The sequence below is a fragment of the Catharus ustulatus genome, chromosome 20 (genome assembly GCF_009819885.2).
Source record: "Catharus ustulatus isolate bCatUst1 chromosome 20, bCatUst1.pri.v2, whole genome shotgun sequence".
NCBI classification, from domain to species: domain Eukaryota; kingdom Metazoa; phylum Chordata; class Aves; order Passeriformes; family Turdidae; genus Catharus; species Catharus ustulatus.
This window is the reverse complement of record NC_046240.1, coordinates 8,263,907-8,285,296: the sequence shown is the minus strand read 5'-3', so window position 1 is coordinate 8,285,296 and position 21,390 is coordinate 8,263,907. Positions and strand designations below refer to the sequence as shown.

Sequence of the window (21,390 nt, the reverse complement as noted above, 5' to 3'; positions counted from 1 at the left end):
CACCCCCCACCCACTCCTGCCTGGTGGTCTTTTTGTCTCGTGACCTTCCCCGCACAAACACAACCCCACAACAATCAGACAGGCAACATAATGCGCCAGCGCCGGCTTTCCCAGCCCTTCAAGGCGAGGTGGGGAGGGAAGGGGGGAGAGCTGGGGAGAGCTGAAAGGAGCTGGGGATGAAGAACAGATAGGATGGGCAAGGAAATACCAAGCAGTGTTTTAATTTCTAGTTGTACAGTCCCATGAACCAGGATACAAATACTTTTAATGAAGGAAACAAAATGTAATTTCAAACGGCTTCAAAGGGACATGGGAATATCAGCCAGTGAGATTTTCATACAAAAAGAAATACATAAATCCAAAAATGCTTCTCAGTGCAGTAAACATCTCTTGACATCCCCTTCAAGAAGCCAACAAAATTGAGCCCTTTGGTGTCTGCTGGTTTTACGTGGCTATCTTTAAGATTCAGAGTCTGAGATGAATTAGAGACTAAGATTTCTCCCTAGAAGACTGGGAGAAGATTTTTTTTGCAACTGCTGTAGCTGTAGAAAGCATCAACACACATGGAAACCCCCCCTGCTGTGATGGCTTCAAAGCACAGAAAGTTTCTGCTGGTCTGTCCTGAATATGGAAAAAGAGTCATCACCTGTGCTACTACAGTCAGCAACAATCATCCCTCCAGGCCCCAGGCTGTCCTTGCAAGGTGACAGACACCTTTTGTACTGCAGGACACATGCCACCTTTGGGAAATAGCAACAAGGGTCCAAGGGCTTCCCAGGAGCAGAATGGGAGACTAACCAAGTAAGGGGAAACTCCCAGCCTTCTGAAATGCCATGGGATGCACAGACACAGGAAAAAATACAGACTCCAGGGGAAAGCAAACCTGATAAAACAAAATTAAATATAAACTCTCAGAGCCTAGATTCAGCGAGCTTAGCAGGGCCCATGCTTATGCTTTAGGGCACTGGAAATGCATTCCAAGTACCTTTACAGGGAAAGGGGGCTGTGCTTTTGCCACAAGCTGAGATCTGTGTCCCACGAAATCCTGGCAGCTGAGGCAGCAGCAGAAAGCAAAGCCACAGGAAAGCACTTGTGTGATTTACAGACACATTAACCACCTGGGGAGCATGACATGGTAAGAAATGACATCTCAACTCCCCCTGCCAGCACTCCCACCACTCTGTTAGTGTTAGCACTGCCTTAATTAAAGCCCCATGGCCACACAGTGCTCCACACCTGGACAGGTGTGAAATCATCTCCATGGGATGGTAGAGATGATGCAAACAGACAGAAAGTCTCCTCAAAGGCCATGTGCAGCAGCTCAAACAGACAAAAAGTCTCCTCAAAGGCCATGTGCAGCAGCTCAAACAGACAAAGTCTCCTCAAAGGCCATGTGCAGCAGCTGGGTGCAGGAGGCCTCTCCCAAACCTGGAGCAGACCACATCTGGCTTGATGTACTGAGGTCATGGAGCTGCAACTGCCCCTTCCCATGTCCAGATATGAACTGGAGTAACTGGAAGAGCAGCAGCACTAAGCCTGCACACATCTGGCAAACTTCCCACAGCAAGGATACCATCTCCTGCCAATCCACTCCAGCCTTAATCCTCCTTGGAAAGATCCCATCAGCACTGTGCTAAGAGGCAATCTCCCAGGCCAGACATTCACAATTAATCATAGCGAAGATGAGGGAGGAAGGGACAGATGGAGAACAGATAAAACCAGGCTCTGCTCATCACATTGACTTGGAGGAGCTGGACAGGAGATACAGACAGGATTTTTAGTTTTGGTTAGCCCTCAGTAAAGTACTACACATCAGCATGCTTGGGTCAGCTAGAAAGCAAGCCCATGGCCATCACCCTCTACTCTCAGCATTTCTATGCTAGAAAAATCTCACTGCATAAAAAATGTTCATTGTAGCAAGTAAGGAAATACAACAGATTGGTTGCTTAGCTGAGATTAATTCCTGTCCTATTTTATTGCATGAAAAAATTAATTATACTACACATTAGTCTTTATTATGTCAATTAAAATTATATAGCCATTTAAATGGAACAGTACTGCTTGCTCCAATTCTCAACTCTATTGAGTTTGGAGGTAGCTAAATTAAAAATTGTTTCAGAAACTGCCACCTGGTGTCACCAGAAGAAGCAGGTCCTGGTGAGTAGCTGCTCCATTCATTCTTCCCTTCCCAGGCCTTGTGGTCCTGGTCTCAGACAAACTGAAGTGATAATACCTCCTACACCAAGGAAAAGGAACATTCTAGAGAACTTTGATCTGCACTGGGGGCTGATAGGGAAGGTGGGAAATTTCTTGAAGTTATTTTCATCCCTCTACATCCCTCACTGTTCCTTCTCCCTTGAGCCACATGAGATGTGTGCAGCAGGGCTGTGAGCTCAGGCAGCACAAGCAACACCTCAGTGGCACCAGAGCTCAGGGACACCAGTGCTCAGTGACACCAGGGCTCAGTGACACCAGAACTCAGGGACACCACCACTCTTGGCACAGAGCTGGTGGTTACAGTGACCTGTCCACAGTGCAATGCTGCCTTCTGCAGCCACAAGGAGTGACTGGTACCCAAAGCTGCCAAATACCTTCAGCTGCCACTGAATTCATGGATTTGAGAAAAGACTCATGAGAATCTTATTTGGGAGACCAAGACTCCAGAAGAAAAGCAGCTGAGGTTTGCCTCATACTCACTGATGTCCTTCAAGGAAACACAGCAGGTTTCTTACAAGTTGAAAGATGTGTTTACACTAACCCAGAGCAGGCTGCAGATCCCTGCAATCACAACTAGGCAGCTTCAGACACAAGACATCATAACCAGGCACCCCTTCTTGCCTCTGGGGGAGTATTTTCAAATGCCACAATGAGAGAAAGAAATGTCATGGAGGTGCCACCCACAGTCTCAGCCATTCCACACTGGTACTTCAGCCTGGTTCTGTTCCTGCTGCCCACACAGCAAACCAGGCTCTTTCAATGGCCTCCTCAGAAACACAGCAAACCACGGTCATTTCCTCAGGCTGCAAAACTGAGACACTGTTCAGTACAACCCTGGCACACATCCCCTGAGAACAGGCAGAGGTGGATGCAGTACCCATGGAGCAGCACATCATGGCAGCAGTGATAGACTTTGCCCAGCCAAACTCTGCTGTGCTGAAATCATCAGCATCTGGAGGGGTGGTGGCCAAGGAAGACATCAGTAAAAGATATTTTGTCTGACATGAAAGATGCTGGCCACTAGCAAGGCTTGGATCCAGTACTTCACCTTAGAAAATATTCAAATAAATCATAAAAGCCTCAGGGGAAGGGATCATTTGAGCCTGTATATTCCTTTCACCTTGTCTCAACTTTATGGTGCGTATCACAATATTCTCCCTGCATATTTGCTACTGTCCCTTCAGCCCAGGCTTGTGGAAGTAATGAGGAGCTGAGGTATTTGTCTCACAGTGCTAAAGGGAAAAACTTGAAGCACCAATATTTTCAGAGTGTAGCTTTGCAATATCTGAGGGATCATCACCACCTCATGTGTTTATAAAATGCAATTTATCACACAAATGCTCTGCTATGGAGGAAGCACACAGCTTCCTTTAATGAAACCCTCAGCAAAAGAAATTGAATATTTCAATGCCTGCATGCTAAAAGAAACATTGTAAAATTAAAATCAGTGGAAGTCGTTACTCTTCCTAAACCAGCAATGGAATTAGCATGGGGCCTGAAGGAAGCCAGGGGCCCCTTCCAAGAGGCCAGGATTTTGTGTTTAAAACCCCACAGTGGCAGATCAGTACTTATTTTAATGACCCACCAAATCTTTTTAGTCCTCTGTAACCCTCAATGAAAGCCTACTAATGAAAAATTATCTACTAAAACTTGGTTTTTCCTGGAAAATATTATCTGAGCAGATCTCCAAAGACAGCTATTTCTATGCACACCATGAATTTGACTTCAGTGTTTTGTTTTCAGATATCATTACATTTCCCACTTTCACAGCTTCCTTGGAATAATATTTGATACAGAAAAAGTTAAGTGATACACACAGACAACAGAACAGCCAGCCCTCACAAACCACAGGGCCTCTCCATTTATATTGCTTTTTGTAACAAATACAGCTGGAGCCACAGAATTCCAAGTAAGAGATCCTCAGGAGACTTAAAAATTCAAGCAAACCATTGCCATGCAACATTAAATGCATTCCTTTTATGAGCATCAAATTCCACCTATTAACAGATCAGTCATCCTCTGCAGCTACCAATTTACATATCCAACCTGTGAGCAGCCAGGGGGCCAGTGGACACAAAATACATTAATGCATGAAATCTGAAAAAGGAAACTAATGTCCATTATAACTCAACTTAATGATTATGTTTTCTTTAGGAGCAGCAGCAGAGCCTGTGCCTGACAACCACACACCCTGCAAAGGCACCCCAGGTGCCAAGAAGCACTGAACCCTCTGCTGTGAGACTGTAACTGTGCTGCCCGCAGTGTTCACAAATTAATTACATTCAGGCCCTGTACAAAGAGGGAATTCCTTGGAGCTACCTTCTTACCAAGTCACTAAAACCCTTGCTATTGTACATGGACCAAATTCAAAGGCCTGAACCTCACTGTTTATCTGAATATACATTAAAACCCTGGAACACTTTGTCAGGCTTTTGCCAAGGCAGGCAGTATTGCCAGCTTTAATGTAACAGCACTTTTGATGTTGAAACAGCCAGACTGTTGCTGGTACATCTATTATTCCATGGTTCTGGAACAGAACTGTGGCTGATATCACACCTACAATTCGCTCTTTGTGCACAGCTGTCTAGAAACAGATGTAAGAGAGAGCTTCTCAGCAGCCTGTACCCCCTCCATCACTTCTCCAGTGCCCAATCCAGCACCAATTACAGCTGTGGCAAGGGAAAGGGCTTCTATTTTAAGCTTCTTGAAAAGGAAACCGGGTGCTGCAGGCAGAATAGATATGGGGAAAAGACTCCTCTTTACTGGTTTTCCTTTTTTCAATTGGGCACCACAGGTAGACACCTAGAGGAATTAGGGGCAATCCCACAATCTAATGGATTCAATTCTTTTTTTCAGTCTGTAGAAGACAGCTGTAACAGAATATGGTAACTGATCTCCTTATTCCATCTTCTCACCTATGAAATTAAATGAACTGAAACTGGAGAACGAGCTTTGAAGTCCTGGAAGAGGAAGGGCTATTGCAGTGTTGAATAAGGCCAATTCCCTACAACCCACAGCCACTGTGGTGATACATGCAAAAACCCCGAGGTGCAGAAGAATCAGGCTCTGAAGGAAACTAAAAAGCTCAGACAAAAGATGAAAGAAACTGAACATGGAAAGTTAATACTGCTTTGAACATTTACTGAGCAGAAATCCTTCCCAAAAGGGACAGAGCTGTAGTTACCAATCAGGGACTCTGGGTTCAGGCTGTTAGGCAAAGCCCACACCTCCCAAGAGATCTGACTGCAGGGCTTTCTCAAAGCATCTCACAGGCACCAGTTTCAGCAGTATGTTAGAAAGGAAGGGCAGGATCTGTTAGTTGAGCAGTGGGGAAGAAGCAAACACTGCTTGTTAATTCACAGGTCTTGCTATTCGTACTTGTTGCTTCCATCAGATGTCACAGTGATAAGTACCTGTTTAAGAAAAAATCAGGAACAAGAACAAAACCACCCCCCTGCAGCTAATCCAATTAAGACAGAGGATAAAGTTGTAGAGGTTAATCAGATCTGAGCCACTGAGTCTCTCTCTGCTGCTGTTTAGTGACATATCTGCTGAGCAACACCGGCAAGAGGATGGCCAGGCAGGAACACCAGTGACCCGGCCAGCCCTGGGAGACAACTGCTGCTCCTCCCTTTTTCTGCTCCATCAGGCAGAAAAGAGAGGAGCACATTGCAGGGCAGCCTCGTGGGAGAGCTGCTGGGCTCAGAGCTTGGCTGTCCCCCTAAGCCTTTCCAGGTGCCAGGATGCTGTGACTGATGGGCTGCCTTAGACACTCCTTACAGCAAAGACCAGCGCTGTGCCTACCACGTACTGCCAGGAGGAAACCAGGGTGGGAATCTACTCAGCAAGGAAGTTCTGCCCATACAACTGCAGGGAACTCCTCTTACCTTGTTTCTTTAGCTGTAACTCTATGTGTAAAAAGGCTGCAGCAGGGCAGCTGAGGCTGTCCCAATTCAAGGGGCATCAGCACAGAGACCACCTGGACTGGCACAAGCAGCCCCTTCAGCACTGGGAGCCAGAGAAAAGATGAGCTGGGCTTTGCATTGGAGCAGCTCCACCAGTGTTGGTTCAATGCTGACATGGGAATGTTGCTCCTGTTGCATCCATGGTTTCCTGTCTCCTGCCTGGCCTGAAGTCCTGACCCAAAGCTACCTTGCAAAACTGGGCACTCTGCTTTTCCCCAACTCAAGCCTTCCTGTACAATCAGATCTGCTCTGCCTCTCTCCCTCTTCCTCCCTATAGAGCAAAAAGAAGCCAGTGGCCTCAGCCCTTATTGCTGAGACCAGCATCTGCATGTTGGTAACAACTTTATCCCATCACCACACCCCTGGGTGCAGGACACTCAGCATGGAAGGAGGGACCTGCTCTGGAGAGTCACCTCCCCTTTGGTCCATCAGACAGGGCTCAGGCACAGGAGGGCACATTCAGTGGGGAAAGGTGGAAACTTTTTCCATATCCATTTCTTCTGGGCAGGGAATGCATTTGAACCAGAAATTCATCTCCCCTGGACAATATATGTCAGTCTTTCAGGGGGACAGATGGAGCAGGCACTCCAGTGGGATTACAGAACTGTAGTGACAGCAAGGAGATGATGAAATGTTTGTAAGCACCATTCTGACTGTGATGCCAATCTCTCTGGTTGCCAGAAATATTGTTTCAGGTAAATGATTCCTAATCCAGTGACTGTCATCTTCCCCCCTGGAAGGGAACTGGGTCTTTTGACACCACTCTACCACACAAGACTTTTGTTTTTCTCCTCTGATAAATTCTTCCTCCTTCTTGGTAAATTCTTTAATATGAGGACAGTGACTGTCACTGTTTTTCAGTTTCTCAAAGGAACTAAAATCTGTAACCCCCAAAATCAGAACTTCTGCCCTTCCTGAAGGAAGTTTTATCCTTCCTTTATAGACATGAAGCTTGATAGCAATAATCCATGAAACTTGTCAGGAGAAAAACTACATTTTCATACTCTGGACTCAAAACACAGAACATTTCAGATTAAAAATAGCTCCCCTTTTCACTGTCTGCCAGATTTGGGAGGGAGGTGAAAATCCACAGGGACTTGATTTGATGCGTGAAAAACAGAATTCTATAGCAGCGAGTATGCACACACATTTATTTTAGGTTAATAATAGCTCTGCAATAATACTTAGCTTTGTGGAGAAAACTAAAGCTGGGGTAGACCCATGCTGGCTGGTGTTCCAGTACTGAGAACCATGACAACTTGAGCACATCCATCAGAAAGAGAATAAATAATTTTTTAAAAATCTTGTCACATCACAGTTTTCCTGCTTTTAAGATGATTTCTCTTTCAAATTCCAAATACCTGCTCCTGTATCAGCAATCATGAGAAGTATCTTGGCTAAATGATAGATCCTAGGAAAGGACAACAGGAATCAACATCTTTGAGTCTAAGAACACAGAGTTAAATCCAGTATTAGGGACTGCTGAGTAATGCAGGGCTGAGGGGACCGCGGGAGGGTTACCTCAGCAATTTGATTAAGGGAGAACAGCCAGACATCGCCTCCCTCCGAACCGGTGTCGGATGACAGAGGCCGGATCATCTTTACAGTGTTGGTAAGTGCCTTGCCACCGGTGAGGAACACAACACCAGGGCACTCGGAAACATCTCTGCTCTGATGTCAACATCACAGCTGGCACACACAGAGCATCCCCAGCACAGCAGACGGGTCCTGAGCAGGGCTGACTCTTTGCCTGCTAACATCAGAAATACACCTTGGTGTTCCCACTGAGAAAGAGCTCATTCACCTACATCTGAGCAGCAGAGAATGACCTCAGAAAGACTACAGTACTCACACTGCAGAGAGCATCTTCTCTGAAATGAACTGCAGTGGCTCAGCATAGTTCAGGCTGCTTTAGACTACAAGAAACCATCCAATGCAGCTTTGTGTCTAACCTCTGTGCACATATCAGCTACATAATCAATAAGGAGGAAAGAGGACGTTATCCCAAGCTGGTATTCAGAGCCCCAGTGATGGGTAAAGCTGGTTATATTCTGTTCAGCTTTGGAAGTCAGCAAAAGGAGCACACTTCACACATGGCACTACATGCTTGGTCATTAAACACAGGTTTATAAACCCATAAAGTCACTGTTGCTTGCAAATGTGGAGTATTTTTGCATGATCTTGTTTGTTTTGCAGTAGGAACAAAAGTTAATTAGTTTTCACAGTTTTATTACTCCACATGGTCAAATAACAGTCTGGAGCTCCCAGTCAGCTGGAACTGCAAAAGGCTCAGAAAAGTCTTACTATGCTTTTCAGGACTGTTCACTAGGGTCATAAATCAGCAGCTGGCTAATGACTTTCTGGGTCTTCTTGGCCACTAGTACCAACACTCAAAGATCCCATAAATCAGGGCAGCAATGGCAGCTCTTAGCTCATGGAGCACAGGGGGAATAAAGAGGGAAAACACTGTTTCAGATACATTAAAACAATTCTTTGGGAGGAATTTTGGCTATCACTATCCTGGACATGCCATCCAGAGCACTGGTCTTGTTGAAGGGGAGTTTGGTTCATTAAGTCCTAGAGGAGACAACACCAGAATATTTAACATGTCAAAGGCACATCCTGCACACAACACATATGCACAAGACCTGCTCAAACAGTTCCCAGTGATGAAGCAAACTTACAGCTTTATAACAATTCTTCAGACATTTTATTTAGGTTGGAAGGAAATTATTCCTCCAGCCATGGTCTCCAGGCACAGCTCAGAGACCAAGGACAGCAGCAGCAGCAGCAGGATCATCTCCCACGCTCTCCACAGCAGTCTCCCCCAAAAGGGCTGCCTAAATGCACAAATCCATGCAAAAACAAACATTTTCCCAAGACCTAAATACTATTGTTAGAGGAGAACAACCTAGAGACAGAAATCCAGCGATAGTGGGACTGTGTGCAAAAGCAACTCCTCTATCAGCAACCAAGAGGGAGTAGCTGAGGGAAGAGGCAGAAGCTCAAATGGAAGAAGGAACCACAATAAACACTTTGATTTTCCTCCCCAGGGCAAAACACAAGGCTGAAAACCAACATCATTCCATGGAGGCCACTGCCTGCAGTGAGAAAAGATGCTCAAGTCCTAATTCCCATTATTTCTCAGTGGGAGGGTAAATGTGAGAGGAGTGGCAGGAAGACAAGCATCTGGCTCTGTCTTAGAGCCCGAGGGCAGAACTAAAAATCCACTTTGCTCTCTAAATTCCTTAGGCCACACCCCATTCTGACACCAACCCCAGCAAAACACATAAACAATCCAGGACAATTGCCACACTTGTTTTCAAGTGCTTCCAAGTCAGAGCATTCAGGATCAGGTCCTCCAATAGTTTTTGAGACACTTCCAGTTTTTCACCTTCTATAATACTGATCCCTTGTCTGACAAGAGGCAAGCAAAGCTCCATCTCACTGGCTGCAGGCTGCTATCAACAAACAGTTCCATTACTAGTGTACATCACAAACAAGTATGCTACACAAACCAGGGACTCCATCATCACTGGCACCTATTTGTGAAGGATCACTGAGGCAGAGGTGTTTTCTCAGGGAACATTGCCCTGAAGAAGTGCATCAGACCAGAGGTCTGATCATAGTCACAAGCAGCTCTGCCTCCAGTATCATTCATCTTTCCCTCATGCAACTCAGGAGACTCCAGAGTATTTTCTACTGACAAAATACATCGAATATCAAAGAACATGAAGAACAGATCCTAGGGGTAAGATTGATCTTGCTTGTTTAACACCAGTTTCAAACATCCTTACTCCTCTCACCAACAACACAGGGTCACTGCAGATAGCTGTTCCTAAGCAACAGGAGGACACTAAGAACACATCAGTTCTCTGTGTCTTGCTAGTGTGGGGTTTTACTTTGAAAGTTGAAAGAATTCAAGGCCCAAGTGAGACTCAGAGGGATCACAAACATTTAGCACTTTCACTAGCCTTTCCACCAAGAAATATTGTCTCTAATGAACAGAATACCCTGTGCCATCCCGAGCTGCCAAGTTGGGGTTGATGCCACCACTCAGGAAAGTGGGAGAAGGAAAGAAGCTGTACAGCTTGAACAGGCAAACACAACAAGGTCTGAATCACACAAAAATCCAGGCCATTCAGAGATCAGGAGTCTGTATGCACAGTGGTGCAGGAAAACAGCCCATCAGCTGAATCCCATCAACTTTGTCTCATGGTCTGTTGGTACTGATTTCAGACCAACATATAGTACAACACCTAGTGAGGAGGCAGGAAGAGATCACAGCTTCCTTGGTTTGCTGTCAAACTCAAACACTCCCACTGCTCCATTTAATTTGCAAATGTGCCCCAGTACTTTTGCACTGACTGCAAATACCAGAAAGCAATGGGAACATCATACTTCCTACTGTACAGGAGAAACATTTGTTTTGTCTGGTAGAAAGTAACTTTAAAAGTCCTGTAAATGTTACAGGTGTAGATGATAGTGTAGAAAAAAACCTCCAGACTGTTTCCACTCGCTAAGCAGCTGGCTTGTTCCTCTGGAGACAGATGATCTCTTCCCCTTCTCTGTCATGACAGCACACAGCCACAGAGCACAATGCACCAGCTGATTTGCAAAACAGCATCAATCCACTCTGTGTTTATGGCTTTTTCTCCCCTTTCTTTCTAAACATGCAGGCTTAAATGTTTTTATTGCTTCAGTGATTTTCTATGTGCAAGACAGGATTTGACTACAATGCATTAGCAAGGATCTATGTGCCTAAATCCCATCCTGCACATTCAGCTGAAATGGCAGAGTGGAGATTCCAAAGCCCCCACTGCAGCTGGGATCAGACACATGGCTCTGGACACAGCTCAGCATCCCTCTTGGACACTGCACTCCAAGTACAGGTTTCTAGGCTCAGACGTGGAAGGTACACAAATGTGTAATGAGTAGGAAGTCTCCTGAGGCTTTTTACAAACCTAAAGACATCAGGCTGCCAGTAACTCATGAGCTGTGTAAGACTGACTCAGCGTCCATGTGTTTTTTGGTGTGTTTGTTATGACTCCTTGAAACATTTCAGGAGATGCTTGCTTTTACTGGCACAAGCTTAGGAGTGCTGTGTTTGCTATGCTGCCAATATCTGGTTCATATTGATGGCTTCTACACCCAACTTTTTGCACTAGGCAAAGTCAACAGTCTGTGTACAGGCTGCTGGGATTGGAGAGAGGAGTGCCCAAATAGCCAGGGAAAGGAGAAATGATGGGGTAGCTGATCACAAACCTGTAGGGGAGTGTAAATACAATCTCAGAGATCCACACTCAGAGTAAGGGCTGGCTGGTGCTCCCTGTACAGAGGTATTAGATGAGGAACCTGGGACATTTTTGCTGTTCATCTTGCAAGGGGCAGGAAGATCATTAATGACTTCCATGTGGCTTTTTCATGCTGAGCTATCACTCCAGGCTATCATGGCTAAAAGCCAAATCTGGGTATAAGCCTTGAAGTGCTGGGAGATTGCCATCCACTGGAACAACACTGGGGATGGACACAGGCTAATCCAAGCATGGTAAAAGACATTATCCTGCAGAAGGAATAGTCTCTAGGACATATATTTGCTGCTCAATGCCTAAGTTTCCCTCCTTGACTGAGGGAAGGATAAATTCCCCTCCCCTTTCCCAGGCTGCATTCAAAAAAGCCCCTGGATGAAGGCAGTGAGGAACTGATAACCCAGAGGACATCAGCAAACCAATCTCCTTCAGCAAAAACAGATCCTCTCTGCCAGCCCCTTCTTCCCTTCAAGGCTATCCACAGGGCAATGAATTTGAAGGGATTATTTTTTTTCCCCTACCCCATTACCCAAAGTGGAGGAGTCAAAGGGTTAATGCTGCATGACAAAGGTCAGCCCAGTTTGGGGAGAGAGGAGAAAGGGAAGCATTGTGGCCAAAGACAGCAGCTTGCTGTGACCCCAACACCACTTGAGAAATGTAAAGTGATGGTGCTGCTCAGAGAAAAGGCCTGAGAGCCCAGCCTAAATCCCAGGGCTTTTTCACTCACAAAAGCCCAGCCCCCTGAGTCATTAATCGTGTGCTCCATGGCTGGTGCCTCAAAGAGCAGCAGATGACACATGCCCAGCTGCTACTGCCGCCCCTCCTCAAGGTAGTGGGGCAGAGGCAGGTGCACTCCCAGTGCCCTCTGCTCAGGACTAATCTATTCTCCCTCCTTGTCCCCTCCTTTCATCTCCTCCAGCAGCCCACGCTGACAACTGTAAATGAGATTAGACTTCAAGGCGTGGGGCAGATGCAGAACCCCCTCTGTGCTTTGCCAAGAGACCCTTGTAGATTTTAAAATGTCTCTCCCCTTTACAATGCACAGCTTGACAGAGGGGGAGAAGGGGACACATTTCTTGTCACACTCTCAGAAGTGTCTGATATGGCAGACAAGGCAGAGGCTGGTTTGGGGCCGGGATGCTAATCTGTTACCACCATGGACAGTGCTCCCACCAGCACCTCTGATTCCCCACTCACCTCAGCAGATGCAGTAACAGGTTGATGACTATTTCCTAATCACAGTTCCTGTAGCCTCTATCTGCAGCAGCACTCCATTTAAATGTGGACAGATGCCCCACTGAACATGAAAAGGCAGCAACAGTCCAAAATTCAGGCAAGGACTTGAAGGTTACACACAAACCTGGGCTCAACCCCCCAGCCTACACTGCTGCCATCACTGCCATCATTTCCTATTCTTTATATTACAGTTTGTGCTCCACCTGTTCCCAGTGATCCAACAAACCAGCAGTGAGACACAAGTTGTTTGTTAGAGAAAGAGGTGAAATCTCAAGGCACAAACCACTGCCTACAGCTCAGTGTGACCTGCCTGGAGGAGTCTTGCAGCCACAGCTGGAAGGGGACTGCCAGCAACAATAGGCAGGGAAATTTTTCAACGTGAAGGGTTATGTTTAGCTCAACAGTGCCCCAGTAAATAAAATGGAATTTCTTTTACAGTGTGGGAAACAGCTCTGCCTGCTTGCACTAAAGGATACCCAGAGAAAAGGGACATAAAAGATCATTAAGTTCAAAATAATTCCCATCCTCAGTTACCACCAACCATGATAATAGCTGCCCCAATTTTATGGTTTGCTCTGCAATTTCAATTGTGCAGGAACCAGCCCTGGATTTAAGGCAGCTGCAAAGTCAGCATCTTTTACAGCATGTTTTAATGTTTTATGAGACCATGGTGGAGCAGGTTCAGCTGCACCCACTGCTGGTCGTGTCAGCAACTGAACTCTCCCTGGCAAGTGCTTGTCTATCTCTTCAGCCTTGTTTCTGAGCTCAAGTTTTCCATTAGCTGCCTACACAGACTGGGTAACTTGGCATCTCTCTGCATTCCCCATAAACTCTGTTCATCTGTTGCCATCACACCCACGTACAAGTCTCAGGGAGGAATCTAGGATTTCTAAAGCAGCTGCAACAAAAACACAGCCTGGATTGACAAGCAATATGATCAAGGTGTTGAGCCAGTGAGAAGGGTCTTTTTGGAGAGTTTTGTGTGTGTCTATTTAAAACAAGTTTGTTGTCATGACTACAAACCAGGGTATGGGTGAGAAGAAGTGAGAACTCCAAGATGAGGGCTGATAATGCTAATTCACCCTCAAAATCTCAGCAGCCATGGGGATGGGTAAACAGAAGATGATACAAGCTCTTGGCATCTAACAAGGTTAAAAGCACCTTCAGAAGGCAGGTCTGTCCCAAGAACAAACACTGCTGTCCTAGACAGCCCCTTTCACCCAGCCCAGCCCAGGGCTGGATAACACCAATGAGCTGCAGTCATTGCCAGAGCACGGGCACTGGGGATGTGGAGGTGAAGAACTGCCCTGGAGAGGACACTGCAAAGCAGGACCAATCCCTCAGGACACTCATCTGCAGACTCACTCTCCAACCATCAGGCAACTTGGCTTCAGCAAGGACTGGGAGATGTTCTCATGTCTGAGTGCAAAGCAATTAATGAATCTTATTAGCACAGAAAAGCATGAAATTGTCAGCAGCTGCTCCTGGGATTGTCGCATTTTCAACTTTACCAGAAGATTAACAAAAAAATGGGGCTTTGGCCACTGAGGAACAAATGAAGAAAACCCCAAGTGATTGCAGAGGGATGGAGAGAGCTTGCTCTGCTCAGAGCTCAGATCCTTCACACAAACAGCACAGAGCACGCGATGGTGCAGGCTCTGCAGAAGGCAGCAGATGCGGAGCTAATGTGTGTGTGGGGGTGGAGGGTGTTTATGAGCACAATAAATAAATGTATGAATCCCTATAAAAGTTCCCATATAAAAGTGAGTTAGAGCTGCCCGAGGGCCATGGCCTCATAATAAAAACCACATCTTGCAAGCACAGTATGAGGCAGCAGCTGAACTGTAACTGCGTGGCTGCAGCACTGAGGAGCTGTGAGTCTATCTGCTTGTTCCCAAACTCCTGGGTGAAGTGCTGACCCCACTAAATCCAGGAGGAATTTTGGTGTTTGCTTCAGTATAGTTCAGATTTTGTCCTGTGAGGGGCTTCTTTGAACCTCAATGCATAGGAAGCAGTTCTGGGTCTGACTTTTTGTCGAATTTAAGTTCCTTTACTTCTTAAATTAATCAATCTGTAAGTGGTTGAAGATCTTGGCTTGAGTCACTGACAGTTCCTGGTGTGACAAATTAGATCTGGATCAAAACAAATAAAAAATTCCCCCAGAAAACATGGTCAGTCACTCCTCTCTCCTAAAATAGCCAAGGAAAAAAGCACTGTTTTATGGCTGAGCAGCAATTTTTCCATCAAGAAGTTCTGAATTTTTAATTTAAGCTGAGAGGGGGAGCATAAAAAAACAAAACCCCTTAAATTTTGCATGTCTAAACAGAAAAGTAAGCTTAAGTAAAAGTTTTAAAAATACCTCCTCAGAATAAAATAATAAAAAAAGAGCATTAATAATAATTTCTTTTCCTCTCTCAAAGGCTGTGTGTTTGTGCACTGACCTCTGCTTCACAAGGATGATGGAGTATAACCAACAAGGCACTTGCAGACTACCAGCCTGAAAATTCCCAACTGCTCTTACTTTCTGCAGAGCCTTCTCTTGCTCTCCTGGGAGGTGGTGAGTGCAGAGGTCCATGTGTCTCAACCAAGAGAGTGGCTCTCAAAGCTCAGTCCTAGCCCCTGAGTCACAAACCCACGTGCACCCTGGGCCACCCATTTCCCCTCCCAGCACACACCCAGCCAGGCCCTGACTCCCAGGGAGAGCTGCAACTGTTCCAGTGTCAACACACAGGCTTTCAGTAGTTATTGAGACTGTCCTCATGTTTCACATGGATGCCAATCAGAGCTAAACAAAGTGCCCCCCTCTCTTCTCCTAGAACACTGCTGCTGGGAATAGCAACCTTGTTCCATGACAAACAGCATCTTGCAATTCACTGCAGGACTAATTGCATTGCTTTGCTGATATAATGCTTCAGGACGACGTCAGCTTTGCCCACAGGCAACAAGGACGTTATTGATTTATTCAGGACTTATGTATACTTGTCACAGGTTGCATTCTCTCTGATAATAAAGCCTTATAGACAAGGTTTAAAATTCAGCTGCAGCCCTAATTGAAACATAGCTAATTGCTGAAGGTCTGCCTCTACAGCCTGCTCCATTGTTACTGGGCTAATGTTCTGTACACCCAAGAGCCAAACTCTCCCTTCCCTTAAAAAGAAAAGAAAAACAGAAGGAAAAATTCCCATCTACTATTCAAGCAGTCCAATGGGAAATTACAGATTCCTCTCTTTGAGCCCAAGGTAGCTACCAGCCAACAGCCCCATCCCACAAGGACTCAATGACTTCAAAGGATGCTTGTAGAATAAGACTCCAAATTAAGGCCAGTGTTGGAGACAGGAAAATTCAAAGTGGCTGGAACAAACATTCAGCCCAGACCACAAGCAATTTATTGTGCATCCACCTTTTCAGTGGCAGCATCCCCTGTGACCCCAGCGAATTCAAACACACCACACAATTTAGGTGTGGTCAACAATCACAATACCCAGCTCTAGCCCTGGCTGACTGTGCCACAGCCAACCTGCTGCAGTCCAGACACGTGGATTAGCAGTTGGTCACAGCTAACCGGGTATAAATGAGCACTCCTGATCAGAACAGGCAGCCCCAGCTAATAGCTGAATGATAACAGAACCCCCAGGGTATCAAGGACATCCTTTCACAGGCTGCACCACAGCTTTTGGCTTTGTAATTCAGCCAGACACAGAGGCAAGATTATCGCCTCATAAAGCAGGGATGAAATCCCATCCCAACTTTATTGCCAGGATGATCCCAGCGTCAGAGCGAGCTCCCTTACAGAAGGTGACATTTACAGGCATGCACAACAGCACAAAAGTTTATGACACCAAGAGTCAGTTTAGAAGCAAATCAGCTCTAGGAGAATTCCTGGAGTTTATAGCTGTTACACATTTCAACCCAGCAGATGGAAGGCATACCACAACGAAAACATGTCAGTTAAAGCAGCTAAAAGCATAATTTACAAACTAGAACCCACAACCCAAAATCTCAGCATCTATAGTTTGGTGCTCTGCAGAGCTGTGCTGACTTCAGCCAGCTACAGATCTGACCCAAGGCAGTTACCTGACACAACCACAGTCTTTGCTACAGAAGCAGATTCTTTGTTAATCCTATGCAAGTTTAAAGCAGCAGGTCCTGCCTCGATGATGTAACCTTGCAGAAGTGAGTTTAGCAGCTGGGGAGCCATTTCAAAGAACACTGTGCTGGTTTTACAGGTCTTAGTTTGTCTGCCTGGAAGAGTAGAAGATCCTTTAATCCACAAGCAAGGACAGCACAACCGGCAGCAAACAGAGCACCTGCTGCAGCACCTTGGCTCAGCCCCTGTGCCGCCAGGGATGGGCTCACTCCTGTCCCTGGCTCCTCTGAAGAGGAACTGAGAGAAAGGCCCAAAGCAGCCCTGATAATTACAACTTGAGCACCAGCATCCTGGGAACTGGGAGCATGCAGCACATTACTGCTAGGCTGTATTTTAATTGCAGGGAAAAGCCAGTACAGAGGAAATTAATCAGAGGTTAGGTTCTTTGCTCACAAGACAGAGAGAATGCATCAGCTGTTCACATACCTGATCAAATAGGGCTTTCCAGTGCTGAGAGGCAGCATAAGGGAGGAAAAAAGAATAAAAAGAAGGCATAAGAGCAACGACATTAACATGCAGTAAACTGTAGAAGTATATTCTAACAGAGAAATAACCAAATTATTTAAAGCCATTTCCAACATCCTTCTTCATCCCAGAATCACCTACCCTTCCGGAGGAGGAGGCAGGGGAATCTACCAAACACAGGGAGAACAGTTTTCACTAACAAATCCGAATTAGGACGAACTCAAAACATTCACGTGTTAATTCTGTTTTCCACCACTTTGTCTATTTGCAAGCAAGCAAAGAAAAAAGGGGTTTTTACTCACAGAGATCAGGAAAGCTCTGTGCATACTGAGGGAATGGATGAATTAGCAGTGTTTTTCCAGATCACTTTCTGAGATGCTGTGGCCCAACACTGACCCATCAATTGCTTTGCTGGGTTGTCAGAGCCCTGTCCACTGCCTGCTCCTGACTCTGGCTTTCTGCAGGCTTTTTGAATAACCCATCAGTTCTCTGAACTGCACATGTCCACATCTGAAAAGCAGGTAATTCCTCTTGTGCAAGGTGGGAGGGTGGGAGGCTGGAGAGAGCCCATTACAAGGATTTACCCCACATCTTTTTTCCTATCAGATCTGCCTTAAAAATGCCTTATAGGAGGAAGCTCCACTTCAGTATTCACAACCATGTGAATGCTCCACAAGCCTTGTCACTTGGAAACAGAAAAAATAAGCTAGAAGCTGGCTCTGCTTTATGCTTTGTAGAGAGACTGATGTCAGCTCACCTCCCTGACCCAGACTTGCTGCCTCACTGTCCCATGAAGCAGAGGAAATGCCCAATGAATTATTTAAGCCTCTCATCTATCCTAGATTTAGGCATCAGTTGAGAAGACAGCAACTTCCATGGGGCAGCACTGGGGTAACCACTGGCTTAGGATCCCCAGAAACATTTGCACATTTCTAGCTCCGTTGTCTGAAGTGCTGTTCAGCTCAGCATCTTTTTTCTGCCTCATTCACCTCCCCCCCCAAAAAAATCCTAATTGAGCAAAACAACAAATATCAGATTCTTAGAAACAAATCTCCTCACAATGCTATTAGCAAAGCAGAAATCTGGTCAGAGTCTTATCTAGTCCTGGAAGAACATTTCTTTTCATATGGTAGGCAAATCTAAAGCAGAATTGACTGGATAGACATTAGGGTATCAGGCCACTGAATTCCTTTTCATTAGTTAAGTTGTTGGCTCCCCTCCTCCCCATGTCTCTCTCCATTTATAAGCTCCCATTTATCATCATAAATCAGCCCAGCACTTTAAACAGAACACTTTGGGAGTGCCTGAATCCTTGCTTTATGGAATGCTGCTCTGAGACCTACAATGACATCACAACTGAACTGTTACACACTGTCAAGGCTGTGACAGCCAAACCTCCACTATGTTATATTTTTGTGGTTAATAACACATAAAGAACTGACCTTGTGTCAGTTCTTGCTGGCCAAGCCAGAGAGCTTCCATCAGGCTTTCAGATGTAATAGTCATAACACAAAATCAACCCTCAGTTAGGTCTCAGGGGGCACAGAGTAGCGCAGAGCAGTTGAAATTTTCAGACATGATGCTCCGTGGTCTGCTTGTTTCAGCAGGAAATCTTGGAGGAGTAGAAGGAGGGCATTTACACCACTTCCTGCTTCTCTGACTTGCAGATGATACATGATACCTCAGGCTTCTGTCACATCATCTATTGCCAGGTCTCAGCAGCTTCCCATAACCAGTGCAGCTGCAGGCTTTAGTTTTGTTGATTATAGAAAACAGGGCACCAGAGTCAAATAACAATGGCGAGACACTGCAAGCTGGATCTGACCCAAGCTGTCCTACCTCAAGGTCAAGCAGCAAGGCAGCAACAGAACTGGGATGAGAATCTAGACTTCATCAGGGGCAGCTCCTGTCCCAGGAGCCAAATCCTGCCAAACATTCAGCATTTCAGCATCTCCTGGGCCCCCTGGCAGAATTGAATTTCTAATGGCTGCATTTGTGTAGAGGCTGGAGCAACTCCAAGGGGCCCACGTGTATCACAACAGGAAATCTTTCTTGTAGGACCATCCAGACAAGCACAAAATTTGTCAGAGAAGAAAAGGTCACAGTCTGGCATAAGCAAGCACTGGGATTTTTGTGAAAGCTCCTGGAAAGCCTCCCTTTCCAAGTCAAAGATACACACACCCCTGAGTCAGGCATCTCCTCTTAGGACTGTCTGGCAGTGTTGTAGCAGAGGTCAAACTGCATCACACGCTCCCTCCTGACTGCACTGTGCTCAGGAATACAGACTGGGGAATGCAGCTCTAGCAAGCAACTGCACTTCCTCCGCTACCCTCTGGGAGGAAAATCCAACAGCAAACGAATTCTACGTGATTCAGAAGGGAGGGCTGGGGGGAGAAGAGCAGGCTCTGTCCCTAAGCATGCCTGGGCAGCTTCCTCCAGCAGCATCAAAAAGGTGTAGAGAGGGCCGAGGGGATGCACTATTGCTGGAGGTTCAGCTCCCAGGTGTCCCTTTTATAGCCGTGCAAGACCCGAGCTTCAGAAAGACATTTAGTATCTCTGCTTCATGTCTGACAGGCTGAAACAGACCCTGCACTTAGGCTGCAGACTAAGGAGACACTTTGCAGTCCTCATCCCAGCCGAGCTCGCTGGGAAGGAGAGCTGTGAGCAGTCCTGGGATGCACCAGGAATGCAGGATCTCTCACGTTCCCTCACTCCAGACAGGTGCAGGGCGAGCTGCTGCCTCCGGGTCCGGCAGATGCAGAACAAGCACCTCAGCTCTGCAGGCACTGCCGCTCTGCACGGCAGGAGCGGATCTGGACCCCCTCGCGTCCTTCGGGCTGGGTGAGCAGAGAGCCGGTGCCAAGTTATCCCACTCTCACGGGCAATCAGAGCTCGGAGGGTGGAGAGAAGCCACCAGCTCTGTCGAGCCGAGGAGAAAACTTACTCGACTGTTTGTTGTTCGGGGGCTGGAAGAGGGAGCAGCTCCCGAGAGAGAGAGCGTTTCACATCTGTCACCCTCGGGGTGGCTGTGTCTCCGGAGAAGCTCTCTGTCCCCTGGCAGCCCCTCGAGCCAAGGCGGCAGCCCCACTCCGGGCTCCAGAGTCGCGTCCGTGCGCAGTCCGCCGCCGCTGCCCGGCCAGCCGCCGCCCGCCGGCATCTCCCCACCGGACGCGGGTACCCAGCGAACCGGGAGCCTGTCAGCGCCGCCGGGGCTTGGAGGGACCGGAGCTGCGGCCCCGGAGCCGGAGCCAGCCCGGCGGCTGCTGGAGCCCGCAGACACCCAGCGGCGGGACGCGCGTAGGGCGGCGGGGACGGCGGGGACGGCGGCGGGGACGGCGGCTTTCCCTGGTCCCGCAGGGTCACCGGCCCCGCTCCTGTGCCCATCCCGGGCTTCAGCTATGAATAGCTTGAGCCGATTAAACCGGCCCGGGAGAGAGGGGGGAAGATACCGAGCAAAGGAAACTTACATCCTCTGCAGCCATAGGTAGGACATCCTCGGAGTCCAGCACCTCGATTTCTTCCGCCTCCGAGCCGGCAGCGACAGCAGGGGAAGAGCTGGCGTGAGGCTCCGGCAGCCTGTCTCCCATGCTTGGAAACGGTCCCCCTCCAGCCCCCGCCCCCCTTCTCCCCAGATCCTTAAAGAAATTAAACCTAGCTGCTGGTTGGCAAACTTTCAAGCGCAGCCGAGAGGGGAGGAAATCCTCCATCCACGGAACATCCAATTAGCGCGGGCAGCGCCGGCGGGCGGCATCCCGGCGGCCGAGCTCCGGCCGGGGCAGTGACCCCTCCCCGCCTCCGCCCCTGCGGCCGGGCGGTGCCCCCGGCCCGGGCACGGCCGGCGCCTCCCCCGAACCATCGCCCGGGGACGGGGGTCCGCCCTTGCCGGCGCGGGGGAGCCCCGGGGGCTCTGGGAGGCAGAGCCCGGAGCTGCGGCACGTCCGAGGATGCGGGCTGGGCGGCAGCGGGGTGCGGTGCCGGGTGGCCCCTGCCCACGGCCGGCACCGCCTCCCACGGGGCGACCCGCGGAGGCTCGGCCGTGGCCGGCACCGGG

The 21,390-nt window shown here is 47.6% G+C and overlaps 1 protein-coding gene across 4 annotated transcripts in view; it reads right to left on the bottom strand.

Annotated features, from left to right (window-relative positions):
• Positions 1 to 20,938, bottom strand: part of RHBDL3 (rhomboid like 3) — a 57,366-nt gene extending 36,428 nt beyond the window's left edge. The window contains exons 1-2 of one of the 4 annotated variants that reach the window (XM_033076655.1): positions 20,807 to 20,938; positions 17,301 to 17,324 (exon numbers count right to left, since the gene is read on the bottom strand). In XM_033076655.1, coding sequence (XP_032932546.1) covers positions 17,301 to 17,324; positions 20,807 to 20,926 — 144 coding nt within the window. In that variant the 5' untranslated portion in view covers positions 20,927 to 20,938. Of the gene's footprint in view, positions 1 to 17,300; positions 17,325 to 17,480; positions 17,500 to 20,283; positions 20,371 to 20,806 lie in introns of those variants that run through there. The other 3 variants (XM_033076657.2, XM_033076658.1, XM_033076656.1) reach the window with 3 other exon arrangements.
• Positions 20,939 to 21,390: the final 452 nt, after the last annotated feature.